The sequence below is a fragment of the Ursus americanus genome, chromosome 17 (assembly GCF_024610735.1).
Source record: "Ursus americanus isolate L20-20 chromosome 17, mUrsAme1.1.p, whole genome shotgun sequence".
Lineage (NCBI taxonomy): Eukaryota > Metazoa > Chordata > Mammalia > Carnivora > Ursidae > Ursus > Ursus americanus.
Genome location: NC_142143.1, coordinates 4,033,548 through 4,056,358, shown reverse-complemented (window position 1 = coordinate 4,056,358; position 22,811 = coordinate 4,033,548). Strand labels below are relative to the sequence as shown.

The window sequence follows — 22,811 nt, the reverse complement described above, 5'->3', positions numbered from 1 at the left end:
CTCAGGGTCTGAGAATTGCACTCTGCTGACACACTGCTCCACTTTCCAGTGGGTCCATGTAGGGGCACCCATCAACCCATTTCAAGAGCAGGATGAGGTCTTCAACCTTCTCCTTAAAATGAGCCTCAGACGACTCTCCGACACCCCCACCCCCTCCCACAGGCTCCTCCAGCCTCACATCTCCCTCAGGGTGCACCTGTCCCTGTACCCCTTCTTGCTCAGGCCCCACCCCGCCCCATCCCCCCTCAGGGTGCGCCTATCCCTGTACCCCGTCCCGCCGGCCCCCGCACGCCCGCATCTCCTCCTCAGGGTGTACCTGTCCCTGTCTCCCCTCCCGGCCAGGCTCCCCTCCCCCACCCGCACCTCCCCCCCTGGGTAACACTGAGTCCCCGGTTCCTCCTCTCAGACCCAACACCCTCCCGGTGTCCTTCCCCTCTCTCCCCTCCCCCCAAACTTCCGCTCGCGCCCCATCCCCTCAGGCGGGACTTCCGCTCGCCCCCCCTCCCCGCGCCGCGTCGTCCCCGTCGCCGCCCGAGGGGAGGCTAAGAGGGTGTCTTCGCACTTTCCCGCCGGATCTGGGCTGCAGCGGCGCGGAGGCGGCGGCGGCGGCGGCGTCCGGCGGCTGCGGGGCGCGTTCCTCCCCCGCCTGCGGTCCCTCAGCTCCTCCTCCTCCTCCTCCTCCTGCTCCTCGTCGTCGCCCGGCTCCGCGAGCTGCGAGCGGCAAGATGGCGGCGCCCAGGCCGCCGCCCGCCCGGCTGTCCGGCGTCATGGTGCCCGCGCCCATCCAGGACCTGGAGGCCCTCCGCGCGCTGACGGCGCTCTTCAAAGAGCAGCGGAACCGGTAACGGCCGGGCGGCGCGGGCGAACGGGGAGCGGGCTCCCCTCGTCCTGGGCGGCGGGCGGCGGAGGCCTCCGCGGTGGGCCCGAGGGGCCCCGGGGGGCTGGCCCCTGCCCTCCACCCGCTGGCACAGGAGCGGAGCCGGGCGCAGGAAGGGGACCGTTCCAGGCGAGCCCGGCGCCACCTGCCGCCCGGCTTGTTGGCCCAGCGCGCGCGGTGGGCCCGGCCGGGAGCCCTGCCGAGGCCCGCAGTCGCGTAGCGGCGTCCTGGCGGGGACCGGCGCGTTGCAGAGGAACCGGGGGGCGGCCGCGTGGGCCGCCGTAGCTGCGCCGTGGGGACAGCCTCCCAGGGCCGGGGGCAGCGCAGGGTGGGGAGTGGGAGCGCCCAGGTCGGGAGGGGGCGGGCCGCTTCAGTCCTGACTGCCAGGCGGGGGGCAAGATAGCCAAACGCAAAGGGGCCCCGGACTATGCGGACCTGCTTGGTTCCTGGCCTAACAACCAGTGCGTTATTGGGCGATTTCTCCAAGCCTTAGGGTTTTTGTTTTGTTTTGTTTTTTGTTGTGTAAAAAATGGAAATATAATATATAACTTCGTTGCGGGATTGTACAGAGGGATGAATGAAATAAAGTGTGTGGAAATACAAAGTATTTGACGCTCTCAGTCAGTGCTTGTTTTGTTGTGTTTTAGTCTTTTCTGGGCCTCGGTGTCCTCATCTGTTTACGTGGGAATAATGCATTTCCCTGGGAGGATTGCTCTAGGGATTAAATGAGATAATGCATATCAAATCCTTAGTACGTTGTACTAAATAAACGTTGGCTGGTGTTCTTATCTTTTAATACATTTATTGGTGGTCCCCCATGTGCCAGCCTTTGTGCTACCTGATGAAGTTGAAAAATGAAGTCTTTTACTGGGATGTCCTACTCTGGGGGAGCCGGCAGATAATTTTATCGCGGGTGTGTGTGTGTGTGTGTGTGTGTGTGTGTGTGTACAAAGAGAACATAGAAAAGGACAGCTAGTCGGGTTGGTCCAGATGATCAGTCCCTAGGGGCCCTCTAATCTTTAATGGTCTGAGCCCTTCTGCTCCCTTAGATCACAATAGAAGCATTGAGCTGTTGAAGGCCTGGGAAAAGCCCAGTACTCCGTGGGCTTTTGGGGGAGATAGTTAGTTGATAAGATACTCCTTGAAGGTATGTTGACTGAATTGATGCTTCAGCACGTCTATACCATGGTGGACCTCCCTTTTAGTTGATAATCAGCTGTCAGCCATTTACTGAGCACCTACTCTGAACCAGGTTCTTTGCTAGGGGCTGAGGGTATAAAGGTGAATGTGACATGATTGATCCCTCTTTGCAAGCAGGGTAGGGAAAGCACTGTGTAAACAAATTGTAACGGTCTAGACAAGAAGGTGGTGGCACAGAGGAAATTTGCGGATCTGTTGAATAGATGGTGGGCAAGGGAAGGCTTTAGATTATTTTGGCTGCATGGCTTACAGATGAGAGTGCTAATTAGAACAGTATATGCAAAGGGATCACATCCGGATTTTGCAGGGCTCCCGAGAGGATTGAATGAAGTAACGTAGGTAAGGTGTCTGATACAGGGGAGACCTTCAGACATCAGATCCCTTTTTATAACCTGTGGGGTAAAATCCAAGACCCTGAGCCGGTTTACAAGGCCCTTCTTGACTGTCGTGAGGGTAGCGGGTGGGGAGCCTTTGAAGGTTTTTTTCTAGGGGGTGGCAAGATGAGTTCTGGGCATTAGAAAGAACTCTTTGTTGTATGGGGTATAAATTAGGGAGGGTGAGGCTAGAGGCAGGAGACACTTAAGAAGCTGATGCAGAAGCCCAAGTGAAAGAGAAAATTGCCTGAACTACGACATTGTTTATGGGGATGGATAGGATAAATACTGGAAAATATTTACAAGGTTCAATGGACAGGCATCAGGGTTGAGTTGGATTGTTGGGGGAGAGAGAGCAAATGGGAGAATGAGCAAGCAAAGCTTTCCACATTTGACTTGAGCTTTTCTGGGTCAATGTCCTTGTTCCAGGCAGAGTTTGGAGACCAGGGAGAGGTGAACTGTGCAGTTCTTGGGCTGGGGAGGCAGAGTTGTGTGGTGGTGCAGAGAGCCCTCCACGAGAGTTCGTAAGGACAGGCTGTAGGTTCTGGTTCTGTCTCTGCATCTCTGTGTGTCTGAGCAATTACTAGTTGCTCCTCCAATGCAGGTGGACCCAGAGGGAGGATGGGCCAAGGTACCAGGAGCTGGATGGGACGCAAAGTGAAGCGAAATGAGGCCTCGGAGTAGCATGTAGAAAACACCAGACAAAACAAAAACAGATTGAGGAAAGAAAGTCATTGATGGAACAAAAGATGAGACTCTCGGCCGAAATAATACATTTTGTGGTACTTCCCATGTGTTTGACGCTGCAAACACTAGCTTCCGTGGTAGCTGGAGTGAGAGAAGCATCCTGTAGTAGGAGCACAAAAACTTGGGGGCCGGGTGGACCTGGCCGAGGCTTGTGGCTTCTCTCTCTGGACTGACTGCTCGTCTTGGAAATGGGGATGAAACCGCTCACTTTGCAGAATTACCTTGAGGATCTGCAACATTATATGTAGAGCGCGGTGTTTCATGCCATCTGTGTCACGCCAGCTGTTCAAAAGTGGTTGGATTGTAAGTGACCGAGAACCCAGTTGTGTTTAATCGCTTGCTTTTTAGAAAGCAGTCGATGCTATTTCCAAAGTCAGAATTCTAATTGTTGGGTTTCCAGGGAAAGGAATCCCAGGATCTCATTACAGTTTCTAGCACCCTCAAGTGAACAGATACTCCTACCCCATTATAATGGTTTTTGATGTTCCACAAATTCTTTGATACTCCATCCTTCAAGAAGAGGAGGTTAATTCCTCTCTCCTTTGTGGGCTGAATTTAGTGACTTGCTTTTATTATAATAGATTATGGCGGGAGTGGCAGGTCCCTCTTTGCTCTCTCTTGAATCACTGACAAAGTCAGCTGCCGTGTCCTGAAGACACTCAGACATCTGTGCAGAGAGATCCATGTGGCGAGGAACGTGATGAACCACCTTGAAAGTGGATGCTCTTAGTGCAGGGGGAACTTTCAGCCATCCGTGCCAGCTCACGAGACCCTAAGTCAGAACCACTGCACTCAGCCACTCCCAGATTCCTGACCCTCAGACCTGCGTGAGACCCTTAAGTGCTATTGTTTTAAACTGCTACGTTTTGGGGTAGTTTGTTATATAGCAATGGATCATTAATACACCAGTCTAAATTCTTCACGCTCTGGATTCTGTAACCCACTTCTTGAATAGTATCTTAATCACGAAAATCCATGAAGAATTGCTTAGAGTCATAAAATCCAGTATTAAGATACTCAGCGGGGTGCCTGGGCGGTGCAGTCGGTTAAGCATCTGACTCTTGGTCTCGGCTCAGGTCGTGATCTCATCGTGGTGAGATTGAGCCCCAAGTTGGACTCTGTGCTCAGCATGGAGTCTGCTTGAGATGCTCCCTCTCCCTCTGCCCCTCCTGCTGGTGCTCACCTGCGTCACTCTTTCTCCGTCTCTGAAATAAATAAATCTTCCAAAAAAAAAAGATACTGCTCAGCTATTTCTTCTCTGTGGAAGGTAGTTCTGTTTCTTACCTATGATGGTTTTATACCTTTTGTTTTCATGTACATATATGCATTTTTAACATTTATTTAACAAGCGATTTTTCTTGCTGTACTCCGAGTCTTTGCAAGTCATTAAATTTTTTCTGAGACAAAGTAAGATATAAATACATTAAAAATTCTGTTTTTGGGTTTTTGCTGGAGGTTTCCCAACCCTTTAGTTATCTTCGTGGTGTATCTCTACTTCATCTCCATGATGTAGCCAGATCCCCAGGTTAACATGTAGTCTTACTCTCTACCTCCCCTGTCCATTAAGTAGCCAGCCATTAGCTGTGCTTGGCGATTTAAATTAATTAGAAATAAGTAAAATGAATAATTGTGCTCCTTATTTGCACTGGTCTAACATTTTAAGTACCCAGTAACCACATGTGGTTAGTGGCTGCCCTGTCGGTCACTGCAGACGTGGAATGTTTTCATCACTGTAGAAAGTTCTGTTGGATAGTGCTGTGCTGCGTTTTTTTCTATAGAGAGCGAGAGAGAGAGAGAGCAAGAGAAAGCACAGGAGCAGAGGGGGAAGCAGACTCCCTTCTGAGCAAGGTGCCTGATACGGGGCTCTATCCCAGGCCCCGGGGATCATGACCTGAGCCGAGGGCAGACACTTAACTGACGGAGCCACCCAGGCTTCTAGAATGAAGTTAGCATATCCCATTCACTGTATCCCTAGCATCTAGCATGGGGTCTGATAATTAGAGGTGCTTGACAAATTTTTGTGGAATTGCTGGTATATGTATAGCTTTATTACTCATTGTGCATGCTTGGTCTTTTCTTCCAATTTCATGAATATCTATCTATGTATGTAGGTATGTGTATGTATATATGTTTGTTTGCATATATATTTTTTAGTTTCTGTCAGGATGGTTTTCCTTTTTAATCTGTGTTTTGTTAAAATTGTCTTTCTGTTTACTTTCTTCCAGGTTTTGTACATCCCATCTGATAGTGCCGCTGTTTCCCTCCATCCTTCTGAACCCCTTTGCCATATAAACTTATTTCCTTTTTTTAAAAGAGAGCACTTAACTATATTTTAACATACCGTATTATTTGTAGTGATTTTTTATTGCTTCTCTTCCTCCTTCCAGAATAGGAGGCCCAGGAGGATAGAGATGTTTGGCTTTTGTTTGAATTATTCTGTTGGATAATGCTTCTTGAATTTGATTTTTTTCATCAGTATGTCACCTGGTATTTCTTCAAATGTTGCTTCTTCCCCATTCTTGCCTTGCCTTCTAGGATTCCACTTAGCCATGTTAATAAACCTTTCAGTATATATATAGTTTGTACACACACACATATATATTTAAAGATTTATTTATTCGTTAGAGCAAGAGAGCATGTGTGCACGTGGAGAGGGACAGAGGGAGAGAATCCTCAAGCAGACTGCCTGCTAGCACAGAGCCTGTCTTGGGGCTCGATCTCACAATCCTGAGATCATGACCTGAGCTGAAACCAAGAGTTGGACGCTTAACTGACTGAGCCACCATGGGGCCCCTCACTGTATTTTATTTGTGTCATAGGCTCCTTTCTCTATTGTCCCTTCTCAGAGTTTCCGTTTGCAAATTTGCTACTAATTTGCCTTCTAGTTTCTGATCCTCCCTTCTGCTGTGTTTAGTCTGCTGTTATCTGCTGTGTTCTTAGTTTCAGATATCGTATTTTTGAGTTATCATATTGCAGGATTTCTCTTTGATTTTTTTATTCTTGAACATATTATAATTATTTGAAAGAATGTGCTTGAGGAGGGGGTGCCTGGGTGGCCAAGTCAGTGTCAGCTCAGATCCTGATCTCAGGGTGGCCAGTTCAAGCCCCACGTGGGGCTCCACACTCAGCGTGGGTCCTACTTAAAAACAACCACAAAATGTGCCTGATAACTTTCTGGTGTCAGTTTTCCTTGTGTTCAGTAATTTGGTCTTGTCTCTTTTATTGAACACGGAGTGTTGTGTATGAAAAATTGAGGCCATTTCTAAATATCTTCCCTTTGACGAATATCTGCAAACTCAAAACCAAAATCAGTGTAAAAACTATTTCTCTTAATAATGGTGGTGGAACAACTTGATATCTAATTGGAATAAAGTGAACTTTATTCCCACATATTGCACATCCACAAAAAATACCTCAACATAAAAGCTAAAACTAAAGTGTTGGGTAGAAGACATGGAGAATATCTTTGTGACCTGGAGTGTAGGTAAATATTTCTTATCCGGCACACAGATAATACTAACCGTGCAAGAAAAAATGGACTTTATCAAAATAGACTTTATCAGAATTAAAAACTTATACTCATCCCAAGACACCATTGAGAAAATGAAAAGACAAGCCATAAACCGAGAAAATACTTGCAGTTCATATATCTGACAAAGGACTTTTTAGTGTTCAAAGTGCTTGTGTGACAACAGTAAAAAGTCAAACCCGATTACAAAATTGGGTGAAAAAATTCTACTTCACAAGAGAAGATACAGTACGTAAGTGTCCAGCAAACACGGAAAGTGCTCAATGTCGTTAGTCATTAAGGAAATGCAGATTAAAATGAGATACCACTTTTACATTCTTTAGGATAGCTGTTAACAGCAAAAAAAGGAAAGTAGGTGTTGGTGAGGATGTGGAGAAATTGGAACACTTGGACATTGTTAGTGGGGATGTCACATGGTGCAGCCGCCCAGGAGAAGAGTGTGGTGGCCCCCCCGAAGGCTGACCCCACGCAGCAGTCCTGGCCACGGGCGTGCGTCACAGACACAGCTGAGAGCAGGGGCTCTGGCAGGTACTCGGGTGCCAGCGTTCGGTGTAGCATGACTCACCATGACCAAAAGATGGAAACAACCCAGATGCGGACAAGTGGATACGCAAAATGTGCTGTAGCCATACTTGGAATATTACGTAGCCATAAAAAGGAATGGAGTGCTGATCCGTGCTCCCATATGGAGGAACCTTGAAAACAGGCTCAGTGGAGGAAGCCAGACATAAAAGGACAAATACATGATCCCACTTTGATGAAGTACCTAGAGTTAGGCAAATTGGAGATAGCATATGAGAGGTTACCAGTGGTCGGGGGTGGGGAGGAGTTAATGCTTAATGGTTACAGAGTTTCTGTTTGGTGTATTCAGAAAGTTTTGGAATTAGATCGTTGCACAACAGTGTGAACATAATTGAAGCCGCTGGATTTTACATTCAAAGAGTACTTACTCCTATATATACTACGTTTTTTCCTATCCCATACTATGATAACATTTAATTCATAAATTAGGCACAGTAGGAGATGAACAGCAATAACTAATAGTAAAATGCAACAGTGATAGCGTACTGTCATAAAAGCTATGTGAATGTGGTCTGTCTCTCAGAATATCTTAGTGTGCTGTATTCACCCTTCTTGTGAGGACGTGAGGTGATACGACGCCTGCGTGGCGGGATGAAGTGAGGTGAATGACATAGGCATTGTGACGTAGCATTAGGCTGCCGTTGACCTGATGGCACATCAGAAGGCGGACATCTGCTTCTGGACTGTGACTGACTGCAGGTAACTGAAACCGCGGAAGGCGAAATTATGGATGAGGGCAGGGGGACTACTGTATTATATTTTACCACAATAAAAAAATTAATAATGTAATATACAAAAATCCATCAAATTATACACTTGAAATGGGTGAATTATATGCTATGCAAATTGTATCTCAATAAAGCTCTTATTTTTAAAAATTTTAAATTAATTTTTGAGAGAGTGGGGCGGAGGGGCAGAGAGAGAGTCCCAAGCAGGCTCCACGTCCAGCGTGGAGCCCGACGTGATGCTCAAACTCACAATCCTGAGATCGTGACCTGAGCTGAAATCAGGTGTTAGATGCTTAACCGACTGTGCCACTGAGGCAGCCCGCAATAAATTTTTTATAAACAAAACCATAATGAGATACCTCTGCATGCCCATTGGAATGGCTAAAATTAAAATGACAGCACCAAATTTTCATGAGGATGTGGAGCAACTGGAACTCCCATAAATTGCTGGTCGGAGTATAAATGGTACACCTGCCTTGGGAAACATTTTGACAGTTTTTTGTAAAGCTTAACATATACCTGCCTATGACTCTAGGTATTTACCTAAGAGAAACAAGAACATGTGTCCACAGGAGACTTATAAAAAAAAAATCCTTGAAGTAGCTTTATTGATAATAGCCAAGCACTAGAAACACCTCAGACGTCCACCAGTGGGAAATGGCTGAAACTACTTGGTAATTTAAATGAACAAACCACCGATACACACAGCAGTATGGGTGGGTTTCAGGGACATAGTGAACAAAGCCAGACAGCAAGTACATAGTATGTAATTTTATGTTTATGAAGCTCTACAATTGGCGAGGCTGATGAGTGGTGATACAGATCTGAACAATGGTTGTCAAAAGAAGTTGGGGATTGACTGGAGAGGAATATGAGGGCATTTTCTGGAGCATTTGTCACAACTCATTAAACAAACATGAGTTGTGTATTTCATCGTATGTAAAATTATATCTCACTTTTCTGCCTGTAAGTTATTACCCTTCCCACCACTCCCCAGAAGAAATGGGTATTATGATGCCTGCCTTGTAGGGCTGATGCAGGTTTTAGAGTGTGCTGTATGTCGGCTCTAGTCAGAGTAGAAAGTGACAAGAAATGTGTAATAACTCTTGAGAATGTTGTGTATTTTAAAGTCATGCTTGTAAAGTCTTTAATTTCATCTCATTTCCATGGTCAGGTTCTTGTTTTAATAGGCCTTTGGAACTGGCTCTGAAACCTTGGGATAAGAAATAGGTGTAAGAACAAGGAACTCAGTAGAAGAAAAATGGTTTTTCAGATCCAAGATGTGGGCAGTAATTTCGTGCCACGATTGTAATTCCTCGGTAAAAAGGTATTTTAGCAATATTAAAAAAGTTTAAGAAGCTGTAAGAACTTCCAGTAAGAAAAGCAAGTACTTGAAAGTAACGTGTCGTGACTTAGAGGAATCCAGGTATGTTTGCACGGAGTCGCTGCTTTAGGAGCTGACCTTCAGAGCAACCGGAGTTGTGTACTCTTCGGAAAAGGAAATTGAAGCTTTTCATTAGTTTTCATCCTAGTGTTTTTGTTGGTTTGTTGGCTTATTTTTAAACTTTTGACAAATCAAAACCACAGATACATAATAACGTCCATGTCTTTATGGTAGATGATAAAACAGATGATCTAACAAGTACCCGTGCATTTCACTTGCAAAGTCAACAAATGTTAAAGTTTTGTCTTGTCTCAAAGGCCAGAACGTTACTGATACTGTTTATGTCCTCTGGATGAGAGCAAATTACCCCACAAGGTAGCAGCTTGAAACCACAGACATTTATTGTCTCACCCAGTTTGTGAGGGTCAGGAGTTGCTTGGCTGGGTGGATCTGGCTTAGTGTCTTTCCTGAGGTCGCAGTCAGGCTGTCCTCCCAGTCGGCCAGCCTCCGAAGGCCTGACTGGCTGGAAGCCCGATCCCAAGCTCTCACCAGGCTTTGGGTGGACCCTTCAGTTCCTTGCCACATAGAGCCTTCTCTAGGGCTGCTTCTGCCCTGGCGGCTGGGTCATTCCATGCCAGCGATCCAAGAGGGCGTGCTCAGGATGGACGCTGGAGCATCTTTATAATCGTGGAAATGACCTACCCTTTCTACTGCATGTTGTCATGGTCACGGGAGGGATCACACATCAGGACATGATCACTGGGGGTTGGGGGGGATTGCGGTGGGGGGGCTGTTTGTTTCATTGTCCAATCCCATGCTTCCCTCTCGACTTCATAAGTGATAAGCTGTATGCTCTGCACTTTGCACGTTGTGTTCATGTTAGTTCTTTGAGTGCTGCCGGTTTTCACACATGGAGAGCCAGATCGTTCACTCCAGCTGTTGTAAAGTATTCCCGCACAGGAATACAGTAGAATTTACCCTTTTTCCTACTGATGGATATTTGGATGGCCTTGGATTTTTGGTAATTCCTACTGCACTCTTCCTTCTTCAGATGCAGGGGAGTCCTAGCGCTGACTTGTACATGTTGGCCCTGATTGCCACACGGTGTCGGGGGTTTCTGCCCGTCCGGAGCATGCTTCACTCCTTGGTTTGAGACCTGATTGTAGCTGAGCATTTCCATTCAGTTTTTGAGTATGGACATACGTGTCTTGTTTTAAAGCCGGGCTGTGTATTTATATATTTTAAGAAGAACCATGATTACGTTGTTTGGAACGGAGGGGAGATGTGTCAGGTGCGACAGGCGTCTCTGATGCAGTTCCTGGTCCGTTTTGGGTGCTCCGTACACGTTGAACTGTACAGCGCGGTAAGGAGCCAGTGGCTGTGATGAGAACACCCCTTCTGAGTGCTCCGAGAGCCGGTCAGTAAAGATTATTCTGGTTACTCCAAAGCTTTTAGTTAGGTTTACTTTTATTTGATCACTTCACATGTGCCAGTGTTTAGCGCTGCAACGGGAGTTGATCCAGTGGACAGAGCTGTAGGTAGTCCGCACTTAACATAGCAAGAGTTCAGATGCTAGAATACAGAGTTTATAAGTGTGAATGTCTTATGATTTCATGCCTTTGCGCATACACACACCTAATTTTCCCTCAAGATTTAATTACCATTTCACCTCCTACTGGAAACCTGTTTTGATCTTGGTGCCTCCTGCCCTGTTTTCCCTGTGGCACTCTGTGCTTCCTATTTGAAAGAACTTCCCAGAGCGTTGTAATCACTAGTCACCTGCCGGCCCCACTAGAACGAGAGCAGCCTGAGAGCAGGCTTCTCCTTATTTACCTCTGTGTTCTCAGTCCCTGCTTGAAGACCTAGCTCAGAATGAGTGCTTGATGGGGTTTTTATTATTTATCGAATAATTTTCTTAAGTCATTACATATAAAGAGAGAGCGTAGACGAAAGACTCTAGCAAGGAAGGATAGAAAAAATACCAAATATGAGAGAGGACTATGATTTCAAGTGGTAGAAAATGCCTTGGTATTCCTAATTGCTCGTAACTATGTTGACGAACTTTCACAAAGGGAATAGAATGAGCACGTTAGAGGTCAACATGCTACAGAACTCAAAAGTAAACCTCTCCGTCTGCGTATGCACATACTCACATAGGTTTTCCCCACACATTACCGAGCCTCCGGCCAGCAAGAATCTTCAGCTGTGCCAAAAACAAAAACAAAAAATGAAACAAAACGAAAACCCCCAAGAAACCCACACGAGTCGTCAGCTTCGCTAAGGTCACCATATGGCATCTTGACTCAACCATGATTCAGATCAGCTTCGTTGAGAGAGCATCAATTAAGTGATGCTGGAAAAAGCCCTTCTCAGAGGAGGAGGACAGTCTCCTTCATTTGTACCTAGGCCGTAGCTGGAGGGCCGCATGGAACGATTCGGTAAGGTGTTCTGACTCAACTTCAAAATACAGATGTGGTCAGGGTGAGCCACCCCTCACATTCAATTATCTTAAATGGACAAAACAGACAGGAAAACGTTGGAGCCAGCAAGTCAAAATAAATAAGGCCGGGGCTGTGACCACCAGTGCCCTCAGAGCAGAATTTCTCAGCTGTTCATTCTTCCAGCCTTTTGTAGTGGTCCCTGGACTGTGGGCAAGGAAACTCACGCAGAGGCCCAGGAACGCCGGGCCTGCCCGCGCTGAGTCAGTGTCTCTGCCGGCCGCAGGCCTGGGCAAGTCGTGTCAGAGCTCAGGAGACGGTGGGTAAGCCTGCGGGGCTCTCGTGGCAGCCCCTGAGCCGTTGGTGTGTGTTGGGCTCAGGGAAGTGCCTGGCACGTTATAAGCACGATTTAAGTGTTGTGGCTGTCATTGTCCTTGAGAATATTTACAGCTTTATCAAAGGACGTTAAAGAAGACAGATGGTAAGATACACCATTACGTGATGGAAAACCTCAGTAGCGCACAGACATCCGTTCTCCCCAGAGTGACTTGTGGTTTCAGTGCCCCTGAAAATAAAATCTCGACAGGCGTGTTGGTGGAAATTCACAAGCTGATTTTCTCATTTATATGGTGAACGAGGTTTTCCGTTACTCCCCAATTCCCTTAAGGCTTTGTATGAACCCTTTTCTGACTCCTCAGCTGTTAAAGCCTTTCGCGTGTGCCCTCCGCAAGATTCTACGCGGCCTCTTTTTCTCCTCTGAACGTCGATCCTCTTGACCGAAGTGAAATACGGCTCGCCTCTGAGGGATGCCTTTCCAGAAGGTCTTCCAAGTGGGAGGCTGTTCTCTCTCCAGTGTACCCTGGGCTTGAAGGCGTTCTCCTTGATGGTCCTGGCTGCTTTCAGACCTTCTCTGGAACGCCTCCAGCTTTCCATCTCACGCCATCAGTGTGTACCGTGTGTGTGGTCACTTTCGCTGCTAGAAGAGTTCCGTGGGTCACTTCACGTCATTCCTTGGAGAATGAACTCTACGTCACTGTTGACTCTGCACTGCTTGTCCTATCTTAAATCTTGGGTATTTCGGTATTCACTCCAGCCTTTTTGTTCCTCGACTTCCTCCGTCAATGAGCCTGACCCCAACCCATCTAGCCACACGCTGCCAGCGTCCCCTAGGCCTTATCATTAACTATAGCTGCTCCCCCACCACAGTCTCAGTTTCAGGGGTCCCACTCAGGCCACCTGTTTGATCTTCCCTAGATCACTTCCCTCAAGGGTCTTCAACCCAACCAGGACCTACGGTATGTTGATCCTACTACTTCTTTTTCTCTGTTTCTGTTTAAATTTTAAGTAGGCCCCATGCCCAAAGTGGGGCTCAAACTCACAACCCTGAGATTAAGAGTCCATGCTCTACTGACCGAGCCAGCCAGGCGCCCCAATCCTACTACTTCTATTTCCTGTCCCTTTTGTGTTCTCAGGTTCACGTTGTCCGTGACCCAGGTTAGATTGATGGGCCGGTACTAAAAGCATTCGCTTGTGTATCCACCCTCCGTTCCCTTGTCCCTTCTCTTAACTTGGCCTTGGGCTTCCCTGGGACTACTGCAGCTCTGGTTAAAGCCAGCTTGCTGTGTCCTCTGTGCCTGCACCCAGGTAATGGAGCAAGGCTGAAGAAGAGCTTACAGCCATGGTCGCTGGTCTTGCAGGAAGTTGACAATCCCTACGTGATGGTTCTGATGGGTCTGTGTTTAGATTGGTCACTAGCCTGCCTTGGCACTGCCTGGTAGTCCTCTGTGTGTCCCTAGTTCATTCGGTCTCCTGCTCTCCTGGTCAGCCATGTTACACCTTTTGCTTTCCTTAACTTTCCGTTGTCTCTCCCTCATCCTCACTCCTGGCTTCCTGTTTGAGTGAGAAGAGAGGAGCAACCAGAAGGTAAATTCCAGGATTCTCCATCACCCTCTCTCTCCAGCTCCCTGCATCCGTGCCCATCACCTGCCTTCCCTTCTGTGGCTGTGGATGAACGGTCCTGCCCTGAATGCCACCCCCCTCAGGTCTGCACACTCAACTTCACTCCATTTTGCATGCATTGCTCCAGTAATCCCCCCCTTCTTAAATCATCAGTTTTACCCTTTCTGTTGGATTATTTTCATCAGTTTATACATCTGCTGCAATTTTTCCCATTGTGAGAAAACTCCCTCCTATTTCCCTGAGCTGTGATCCCATTTTTCTGCTCCCCTTTATAACAGAACTTCTCCAAAGAGTGATTTACATTTACCTACCTCAGTTTCTCTTTTCTCTTGCACCCATTCCATGTTGCTAACCAGTGGTGTTCCTCCTCAGTTTTTTGCTCCCCTGACCTGCCAGCTGCATTTGATGGAGTCGCTCACGTCTTTCTCCTTGAAACACTTTCTTCACCCATCTTGCACGCCACCACCCTCTTCCGAATCGCCTCCCTCGTTGACTGCTCCTTCCCGGCTCCCAGGGCTCAGTGTTCAGCCCTCTTCTCTCTTCCCTGTGCTTACTTCCCTCCCAAGTGACCTCGTTCAGTCTCGTGCTTCAATATTCTCCATCTGCTGGTGGCTGAAACATTTTGCGCAGGCTGAACTTTCCTTCCCAACTCCAGACTCGTGGATTCCTCTGTCTCCTGCGTGGTTCACCTTTTCTGGAAAGCACCTCCAGCCTCGCCAGTCCCAGCCTGCAGAGCCCCGCACCCCCTGGATACCTCCAGGCAGCCTTCTCCCTTTTCCACGAGTTACACGGACATCTTCCCTGACGTGGCGTGGGCCCTAGTTCTGGAGTCCTCCCTGAATCCCCTTTCTCAGATGGCCCTCACGACGCCTTTTGTCATCAGATCTCATTGGCTTTCTCGAGAACATATCCAGAGCCTGATCTCTGCTTACGCTGCTGCTGCCACTCTTTTCCTAGAACAGGGTCCTAACTGGTCTGCTGGTGCCTTCTCTTCGTCCCCTGTGGCTTCCCGTCGGGATACAAGCCGAAATCCTTCCGGCCCGTGCGTGTGGTTCCGCCTTGCCTCCGACTTGGGTTACCTTTCCATTCCCTCGTCGGGCTGCCTGTCGGCAAGCCGTCTGTCTTCCGTGTGACAAACCAGATGCGCCTTTGCCTTCCACCCGCACTCGTCTCCCAGGAAGGGGCTGGTGCGTCCTTACCGTCTCCGGTTCTGTGTTCAAATATTTTGACTAAGGTTTAATGTGGTTCTTAATGAGGCCTTCTATGCAAAATCTTTCTCTGCCTGAGAATATAAGACATTCTCCGTATGTTCTCTTCCAAAGCTCTGTAGTTTTGGCTAACATGTATTCCTGCCTGATGCCCCCGGAGTTACTTTCTCTGTCTGGTTACATACGTGAGGGTCCAGTTCCATTTGCCCCCCACGGGTAGTGGTTATGTGGCACCCCAGAGTGGCCCAGGCCCCGCAGATCCCGTGGCCGGGCTGTCACTCGGCAGGTGTCTTTGACTGCGGCGCTGTTCCTGGGCACTCCAGCAGTGGCTGGTTTCTCCACCTGTGTGCCAGTTTCACCTTTTCTTGGCTTCTTTCACTTGGCATCGTGCATTTGCGATTCGATTCTGATGAGAAGTGAATTTTGACTATAGTGGGGAAGGGGGGAAGCATGTGATTTTTGGGGGGTGGGGAGAGGACTCTTTAAAGCAGGGGTGCCAGACTGATCTGGGGGCCACGTCGGGCCCGCCACCTTTTTGAATGTCTTTTTTTTTTTTCCCTTAAATGGCCCGTGAGTGGTTTTTACCTTTTTAAATGGTTGGGAAAAATAAACTTTGTGGCACATGAAAATTGCATGAACTTTAAATGTCAGTGTCCCTAAGTAGAGCCTTATCAGTGCTCAGCCACGTTCATTCGCAAGGTGTTGTCTGTGGCTGCCTTTCCTCCAATGGCAGAGTGCGGAGTGGCGACAGCGTGTCAGGCCCTCCAGTCCCATGTGCGTACTCGCTGGCCTTTTCCTGACACACGGATTGGTCTGGGCTGTCAGGGACAGCTTGAGAGTTCCAGATGGAGCAGAAGAGGGAACGAGTATGAAAGAAGAGAGCTTGAGGTCTGCAAAGATGAATCTCAGAATTTGGCCCCAGGCTGTTTCTGGCAGGAGAAGCAGATGTTTCTATTTTCTGTTTTATTTTGTTCAGTCTGGCCCGGTCAGATCAGTAAGGGGGGGGCGGCTGTGATTTTAAATAACAACCACTGATTCTTATTTTTATATCAGAACTTGGGCGCATTCTAATACATTTTCTCAGTGGCAGGGGTTGTGCTGCTCTGACCCACCCGGTTTTTCACTGAATGGTGAGGTGTTTGAGTCCATCTTTTCTCAAGCAGGGAGGTCCCAGAAAGGCAGGGCAGTGATGAGCCTTGGTTTCCTTTTCAGTAGGAGGTCCAGCCTGACCAGTGACTGTCTGTATGACTGTAAGATACGTGTGTGCGTGGGGCAGAGGGCCTATCGAATCTCTGACATGCAGTCCCGGGGAGTTTTCTTTAATTTTACTCAGACAGGACTTGCCAAGATTAAACCTACAGATCTGTTCAAACTTGAAGGAAATGAAATTCTACCTTTTGTAAAATTCAAAGGCTTTTTTTTCCTTTGTTTTTGTTCTGTAATGTAACATTTCACTTGTTGGTTGTCTTGGGGGTATGCATTCCTATCTAATAGGAATGTCTAACAGTTGAATTTTAATTGTCCTCCTAAGTACTTTCTGCCTTCTGTGAATAAGTAGCTAAGCTTTTTAAAGTCTGTGAATATTTCGTGTTAGTTTGGGTAAAGCAGAAGTGACAGCGATTATTAATAGTAACATTTGTAATATGGGAACGATTGATCTTCACAGTTTCACTGTCGTTAATCATGTCACGTGTTTAGCTGCGTTGTCTTGACAGTGAACTTAGAACTTGAAGACAGAGTTCATTAGGGCTCTCTGGATCTGTTATACCAAATAGCTTTCTGTCAAGGCTGTCGAGGAGCACAGAAGTATACACAAGACTGTTAGATGCTTTCAGAGCTCTTACTGGTAGTGAGTGAAAGCTCTTTCCGCATCTGATGAAAGTCGTTCATGTATTGTACACAAAGATGGCGAGTCAAGTCTATAACCATTTATTATATCGCCCTAGAGGAAAGGGTTTTTTCCTTCTACCCTTTCTAGGGGAGCCAGACATCTAACAAATAGTCTTTGCTCTCAGGAAATTTAAAGTACAGTCAGTTGGGTTACATTCCCCCCCTTTAAGCTCATCCATTGTGTCACCTGTGGAGAAGGAGAAATTAGATGTTTGTTAAGTATCAGTCATAAGATATCTACATCTTACTGGAAACATGACCTTTTTTCGAGGATAAAGGAGAAATGGAGGTCAGGATATATGGATTTCTTTTTTTTTTTTTTTTAAAGATTTTATTTATTCATTCGACAGAGATAGAGACAGCCAGCGAGAGAGGGAACACAAGCAGGGGGAGTGGGAGAGGAAGAAGCAGGCTCATAGCAGAGGAGCCTGATGTGGGGCTCGATCCCACAACGCCAGGATCACGCCCTGAGCCGAAGGCAGACGCTTAACTGCTGTGCCACCCAGGCGCCCCGGGATATATGGATTTCTTAACGGGAACGGAAGAGTTGAATGGATGCCTCGACAGTTCCCTTTCTCCGGTTGCTGCCGCCCATGCACTCATTCCTCTGCTGACCTTGGCCGGCGCCCGGCTCAGGGCCCACGCTCAGTACCGGTCTTTGAGGCAGGCAGATGCCACTGAGCATGCAAATGGTCTCATCACTGTTGTCAGCTTGAATAAATACAATTAGTGAATGCCAGTGCTGGGTCCTCGAGATACAGAAGAAAAGTAGGATAGGCTCTGTTTTCCTGTGATTTATGGGCTAGCGGGGGAGCTGGGCTGCAGAAGTGAGTCTAACGCAATGTAGATAAGTATTAGTCCAGTCTTATGGACGGAGTTCCAGTGGGATATAGAGGCGGGAGCTGGTCCATCTGGACAGGGGGGAGTTTCTCCAGGGCTGGGAGTCTTCAAAAGGCCTCAATAAGGAGATGCGGGATTTTGCAGGCAGCGAATTGGGTGGGGGTGTGTGTGGAAGGTGCATTCTGGGGGAGGGTGTACGTTTGAGCAGACAAAGAGGTTTGCAAGTACTGGGTGTTTTCAGGAATCTGGGTGTGCAGCCTGGGGGAGCAGATGACAGTGATCACCGTCCTGAATTATCTTCTCTTTACACCGCAAACGTGAATTGCCGCGTGCTGAATAAGGGCCGCCATGATGATGCTCTGGGCTCTATTCATAGTTACTTTGACTTCAGGAAGATGACGGTTGGCCTTAGCTCAGTTAAACAGTTTCCTTTTGATTAAAAGTGTAACAAAGGAGAAAGGCCTGGTGCGGATGTGACAAAATTATCGTGCAGCATTGGGAATTATTCGTAGGATATTTCGAGAACTTACTAATTGTTCTATGCTTGGAATATCAGTTCTCCAATTTTCCCAAGAACAGTGCTTTTTTGTCCATCTTGCTGTCTCGTCTGCCACAGTGTGAGTCCAAAGCTTTTGATGTGTTTGGTACCAATACTGAGTACGACTGATGTTAGGGTTTCAAAGAGCGGCTTCTGGGAGGACCGTTCACGGTAGCAAGGTGGTGCCTGTGTGAGGGTGCCTTGCAAAGGACCGGTGCGGAGAGGTCATGTCGGCTTCTTCATCACAGGTGAGATGATGCCGTCTCGGTAGGAGAAAGAGGCATGGTTGCAGATGATTCAAGTGGTCGCACTCTCCTTTTATTTGACCGTAACATTAAATAATAGATGCCCTCAAAACTTTGTGCAGTGGGGGCAGATAATGAGATTCAGTCTTTGTTGTAGAAATCCTGATCACGGTTGGCATCCTTCCACACGTTTTAAACTCTTGGGTATTTTCTTAGCATGTTAATGTCTGCGCTGTATTTAGTACTCCTTAAAGATGTCTCGAGAGTGTTCCTGAATTTTCTTTATGGCAAATCGTCACTGAAAATGGCTTTTATGTGTAAATTGTTACTTATGGTTACTGAGACAGGGTAAGTGGTGTACCCTTGGGCTTTCACGATTTTATTTGGTCACTCAGTCTCTGATAAATAATGTGATTTACGTCCTCTGTCCATGAGCTAAAAACGTGCTAGTTGCAGTACAAGGACTCAGGGTCCTGAAGCTCAAAGAGGGGCACGTCTGTGGCCCTGTGCAGGGAGAGATGCGTGGAGGGGCTCCGCCAGCACCTAAGCGGGTGCAGTGACGTGGGTGGTTCGGTGGCAGCGGTTCCGTATGAACCGGCGGCACCCTGGTAACCTGGCACAGTGCGAGGAAGAGGTGGAGGGTGCTGGGCTTCCACGACGAGGCCAGAGGAGAGCATTCATCTGGTCAGAATGCATCTGCGATAATCTCTCCAGTTGTCCAGCATAGCAGTTTTTCTTCTGACCTTAAAACAGATGGCTGTTTCTTTAGGAGATTCGTGGAATGAGGAAGTTGGCTTGCATTTTGGAGCCAGGTTGCACAAAAAATTCTTATCTTCATAGCTCTGTAACGATAGCCGGTGCAGGCCATGCTTCTGGGATGAGAGGCATGTGGGAACTGAGATGCCCGGAGGGACCGGCCACAGGTTCATTTTTCTCCCCTAGGCATGCGCTCTAGGTGGAAGGGTGCCCTCGCTCGCTTGCTCGCTGCCTGCTCGCCCTCTCCCCCCTCCCCTTCTCTCCTCTCTTCACTATCTCTGTTTCTCTCTGTGTTTCTTCCTGTTTATCTCCCTCCTTCCTCCCTCCCTTCTTTGCCCTCCCTCCCTCCTTCTCTCTCTCTCTCCCTCCCTCTCATCTGTGCAGTTGAATATATACAAGCTCAGTGCTCGTGTTGCTGGCTTCTCTGTATCTAGAGAATGGAAATTGGGTTGGTCTCCCAGACAGTTTCATGAATAGTGTTTCTTGAAATCGTACTTTAGTCCATGTTGGGCAGCAGCAGACATGGTTATATTCTCTTTCTAGAACAGAGAAGGTAGATAATCTGTTTTGATTAAGGGCAGATCCATAAGCACAGACCCTCACCTGAGACTGGTACTTGGGTTGTCACAGGGGGTGGGAGTACCAAGTCAGACTGTTTCTATTGGAAATGGGGCTCTGGCCGTTATTAGCCCAGTGATATGGGCAAGTGACTTTAATTCCCCTCATTTTCAGTGGTCTTTAACTAAATAATACGTGAAAAGGTTGATAAGAACGGTGCCTGGCTAAGCGCTCCGGGTATGTCACTCTTTGATTGTGTGTTGTGAGTTAAGGAGTGAGAACAGACAGGTCTGGCCCACCTCCCCACAGAAATAAGTATAAGCAGTATTCTGAATAGGACGTTCGGAAATTAGATTTTTTCCCCCTCTGGTTTGTAACAAATTTTTTTTTTTAAAGATTTTTTATTTATTTATTTGACAGAGAGACAGACAGCCAACGAGAGAGGGAACACAAGCAGGGGGAGTGGGAGAGGAAGAAGCATGCTCCTAGCAGAGGAGCCTGATGTGGGGCTCGATCCCACAACGCCAGGATCATGCCCCGAGCTGAAGGCAGACGCTTAACCGCTATGCCACACAGGCGCCCCTGGTTTGTAACAATTTTATCCTTTTTTCAGAGAAACCGCACCGAGGACTATCTTCCAGAGAGTGCTGGACATCTTGAAGAAATCCTCGCATGCTGTTGAGCTGGCCTGCAGAGATCCGGCCCAGGTAGAGCACCTGGCCTCCAGCCTGCAGCTCATAACGGAATGCTTCAGGTGTCTTCGAAATGCTTGTATCGAGTGTTCTGTGAACCAGAATTCCATCAGGTAGTGTTCTTTGTAGTGACATACGTACTTTTGATTATATTTCCTTGCGTACGTGCATGCTGGTCTGTCGTATAGGTTTATCGGTGAGAAATCGTTCTGGCATCACAGTATTATTACCCAGTGTTAACCACAAGGCTAGGATTACATCTCCAGGGGACAGGTACTCTGCACTCTTTTTTCTGGACACTTGTAGGCAACCATATAAATGGGACGACATGTAATAGAGTGTTTTTAACATTAAGGGTTATTTTGGTTTCTTCTCTTTCTTTCTTTTTTTTTTTTTTTAAAGATTATATTTATTTATTTGACAGAGATAGAGACAGCCAGCGAGAGAGGGAACACAAGCAGGGGGAGTGGGAGAGGAAGAAGCAGGCTCATAGCGGAGGAGCCTGATGTGGGGCTCGATCCCAGAACGCCGGGATCACGCCCTGAGCCGAAGGCAGACGCCTTAACCGCTGTGCCACCCAGGCGCCCCGGTTTCTTCTCTTTCTAATATGTTTTGAGGTATTTGGTTATAGACATAGAACACGGTGATGTTAACTTAATTTTGATTTGATCCTAGATTCTGCCTTTCTAAAGGCATACACAATTCTGGACCTCACTTTTCTTAGCTGTAAATGTTTTAATTAGTTTTAGTGTTTTAATTAGTTAGCCTTGTGTTTACTTTGAACAAGGAGCATGTCTTTTAGGTTTCTAAGATGACCTATTTTAAGATGTCCTTTAGATCGTGCAGAGTCGCAAGCTTTCCTTCCATCTCTTTTATAAGGGGCACATTTTTGCAAGTAGTTAAGAAGGTGAACGAGAGAATTGTTAGGTGCCATTCTTGTTTTTTTTGCTTGTTACTCTCTCCTCCCAGAACTGAGCACCTTTCCTCTTTGAGTTAATGGAATCTGCTTTTTATTACACAGTTTTTTACTTGAGATGAAGTCAGAAGCCACAAAGAGCGTGCTCCCCTTTCTTTCCTGGACTTGAATGTAGACAGAGCCTCCAGGCCTCTCTATCACTGCCGTGGTGGGTGAAGCTGGCCTGATCCAGAAGCCACTCGAGGGACCCCCTTCGCTGCCTAGACAGTCTTATACCTGAGGCTTTGATGTGACGAATGAGATTTTGAAGATCAAAGTGGGGGGGGTAAATGCCAGGATTGTTTAACTTTTAATACTAAGCAGACCCTGCTGTCCCTTTGCAGGTAAATGCATAGAAACAATAATAATGTTGCTAATAATAGTTAACATTGAAACATAACTAGCTCTGTGCTAGAAATGAAGCCAGGGGCAGGAGCTAGTTTGTTTTGTCCCTTTCCGGGCAGGGGCCCCCTCTGCTGTGAAGGGGGAGGGAAAAGAGAGCCTTAGAACAGAAACTCTGACTGTGGGCTGGCAAATTCATCCTTGTACCTTGCCAGCTTCATGGGGAAGGAAGCGAGCATTCGGTGGGCCTGCCCTCCACCCCAGGCTTTGTCCCCAGGGGCTTCACTGCGGTGTCATGTTTTATTTTTAGAACAAACCCAAGAAATAGCATGCTACTGTTTTTCTACTTTTAAAAAAGAAGAAACTGTGATTCGCGTTAAAGAACTGGTGTGATAGTCCCTCATTCTGTGAACGGTAGAGCCAGGGAACGCTGTCTGCGTCTCCGAAGCTCAGCTCAGAAGCGGTTGTCATAACTGCCCTGAGACACCCACTGACCCCTGTCGTGGGTGACTGCTCCATCCCATGAACAGCCACGGGACCCTGAACGGGGGCCTCAACCTTCCTGAGTACCGGTCTTCCCCTCTGGAAGTCAGGGCAAGCAGTATCTCTTACCCAGGGCTGTTGGGAGTTTTAAATGAGATTAGGTATGCAAGTTGCCTTCTGCGCTCTGCACGCGTCTGCTCAGTAACCGTCCTCGAGAAGCTAGTGCAGTAAAAGTGTATGATAATACAGCTTTCTCTGCAATTAATTTTTATTTTCTTTTTCTGAGTGTACAAGTAATATGTAAACTACAAAAATGGAAACATTGCAAGCATAAATCCTGTGGCAGATGAAGTATCTGCGGTCTTCTGGCGGGGCCATCCAAGCAAGCACCCGTCTCTGTGTGGCCACGGTATCTCTGTCGCGTGCAGCCGTGGTTGGGGAGAAATGAAGACGAACATTTGAAAGTGTTGGTTTTTCTGCCTCTTT

The 22,811-nt window shown here is 47.4% G+C and overlaps 1 protein-coding gene across 1 annotated transcript in view; it reads left to right on the top strand.

The window, feature by feature from the left end:
• Positions 1 to 496: 496 nt before the first annotated feature.
• The window catches only part of ATXN10 (ataxin 10), a 165,661-nt gene continuing 143,346 nt past the window's right edge, over positions 497 to 22,811 (top strand). The window contains exons 1-2 of the mRNA XM_045779755.2: positions 497 to 841; positions 20,467 to 20,658. Coding sequence (XP_045635711.1) covers positions 726 to 841; positions 20,467 to 20,658 — 308 coding nt within the window. The 5' untranslated portion in view covers positions 497 to 725. The remainder of the gene's footprint in view (positions 842 to 20,466; positions 20,659 to 22,811) is intronic.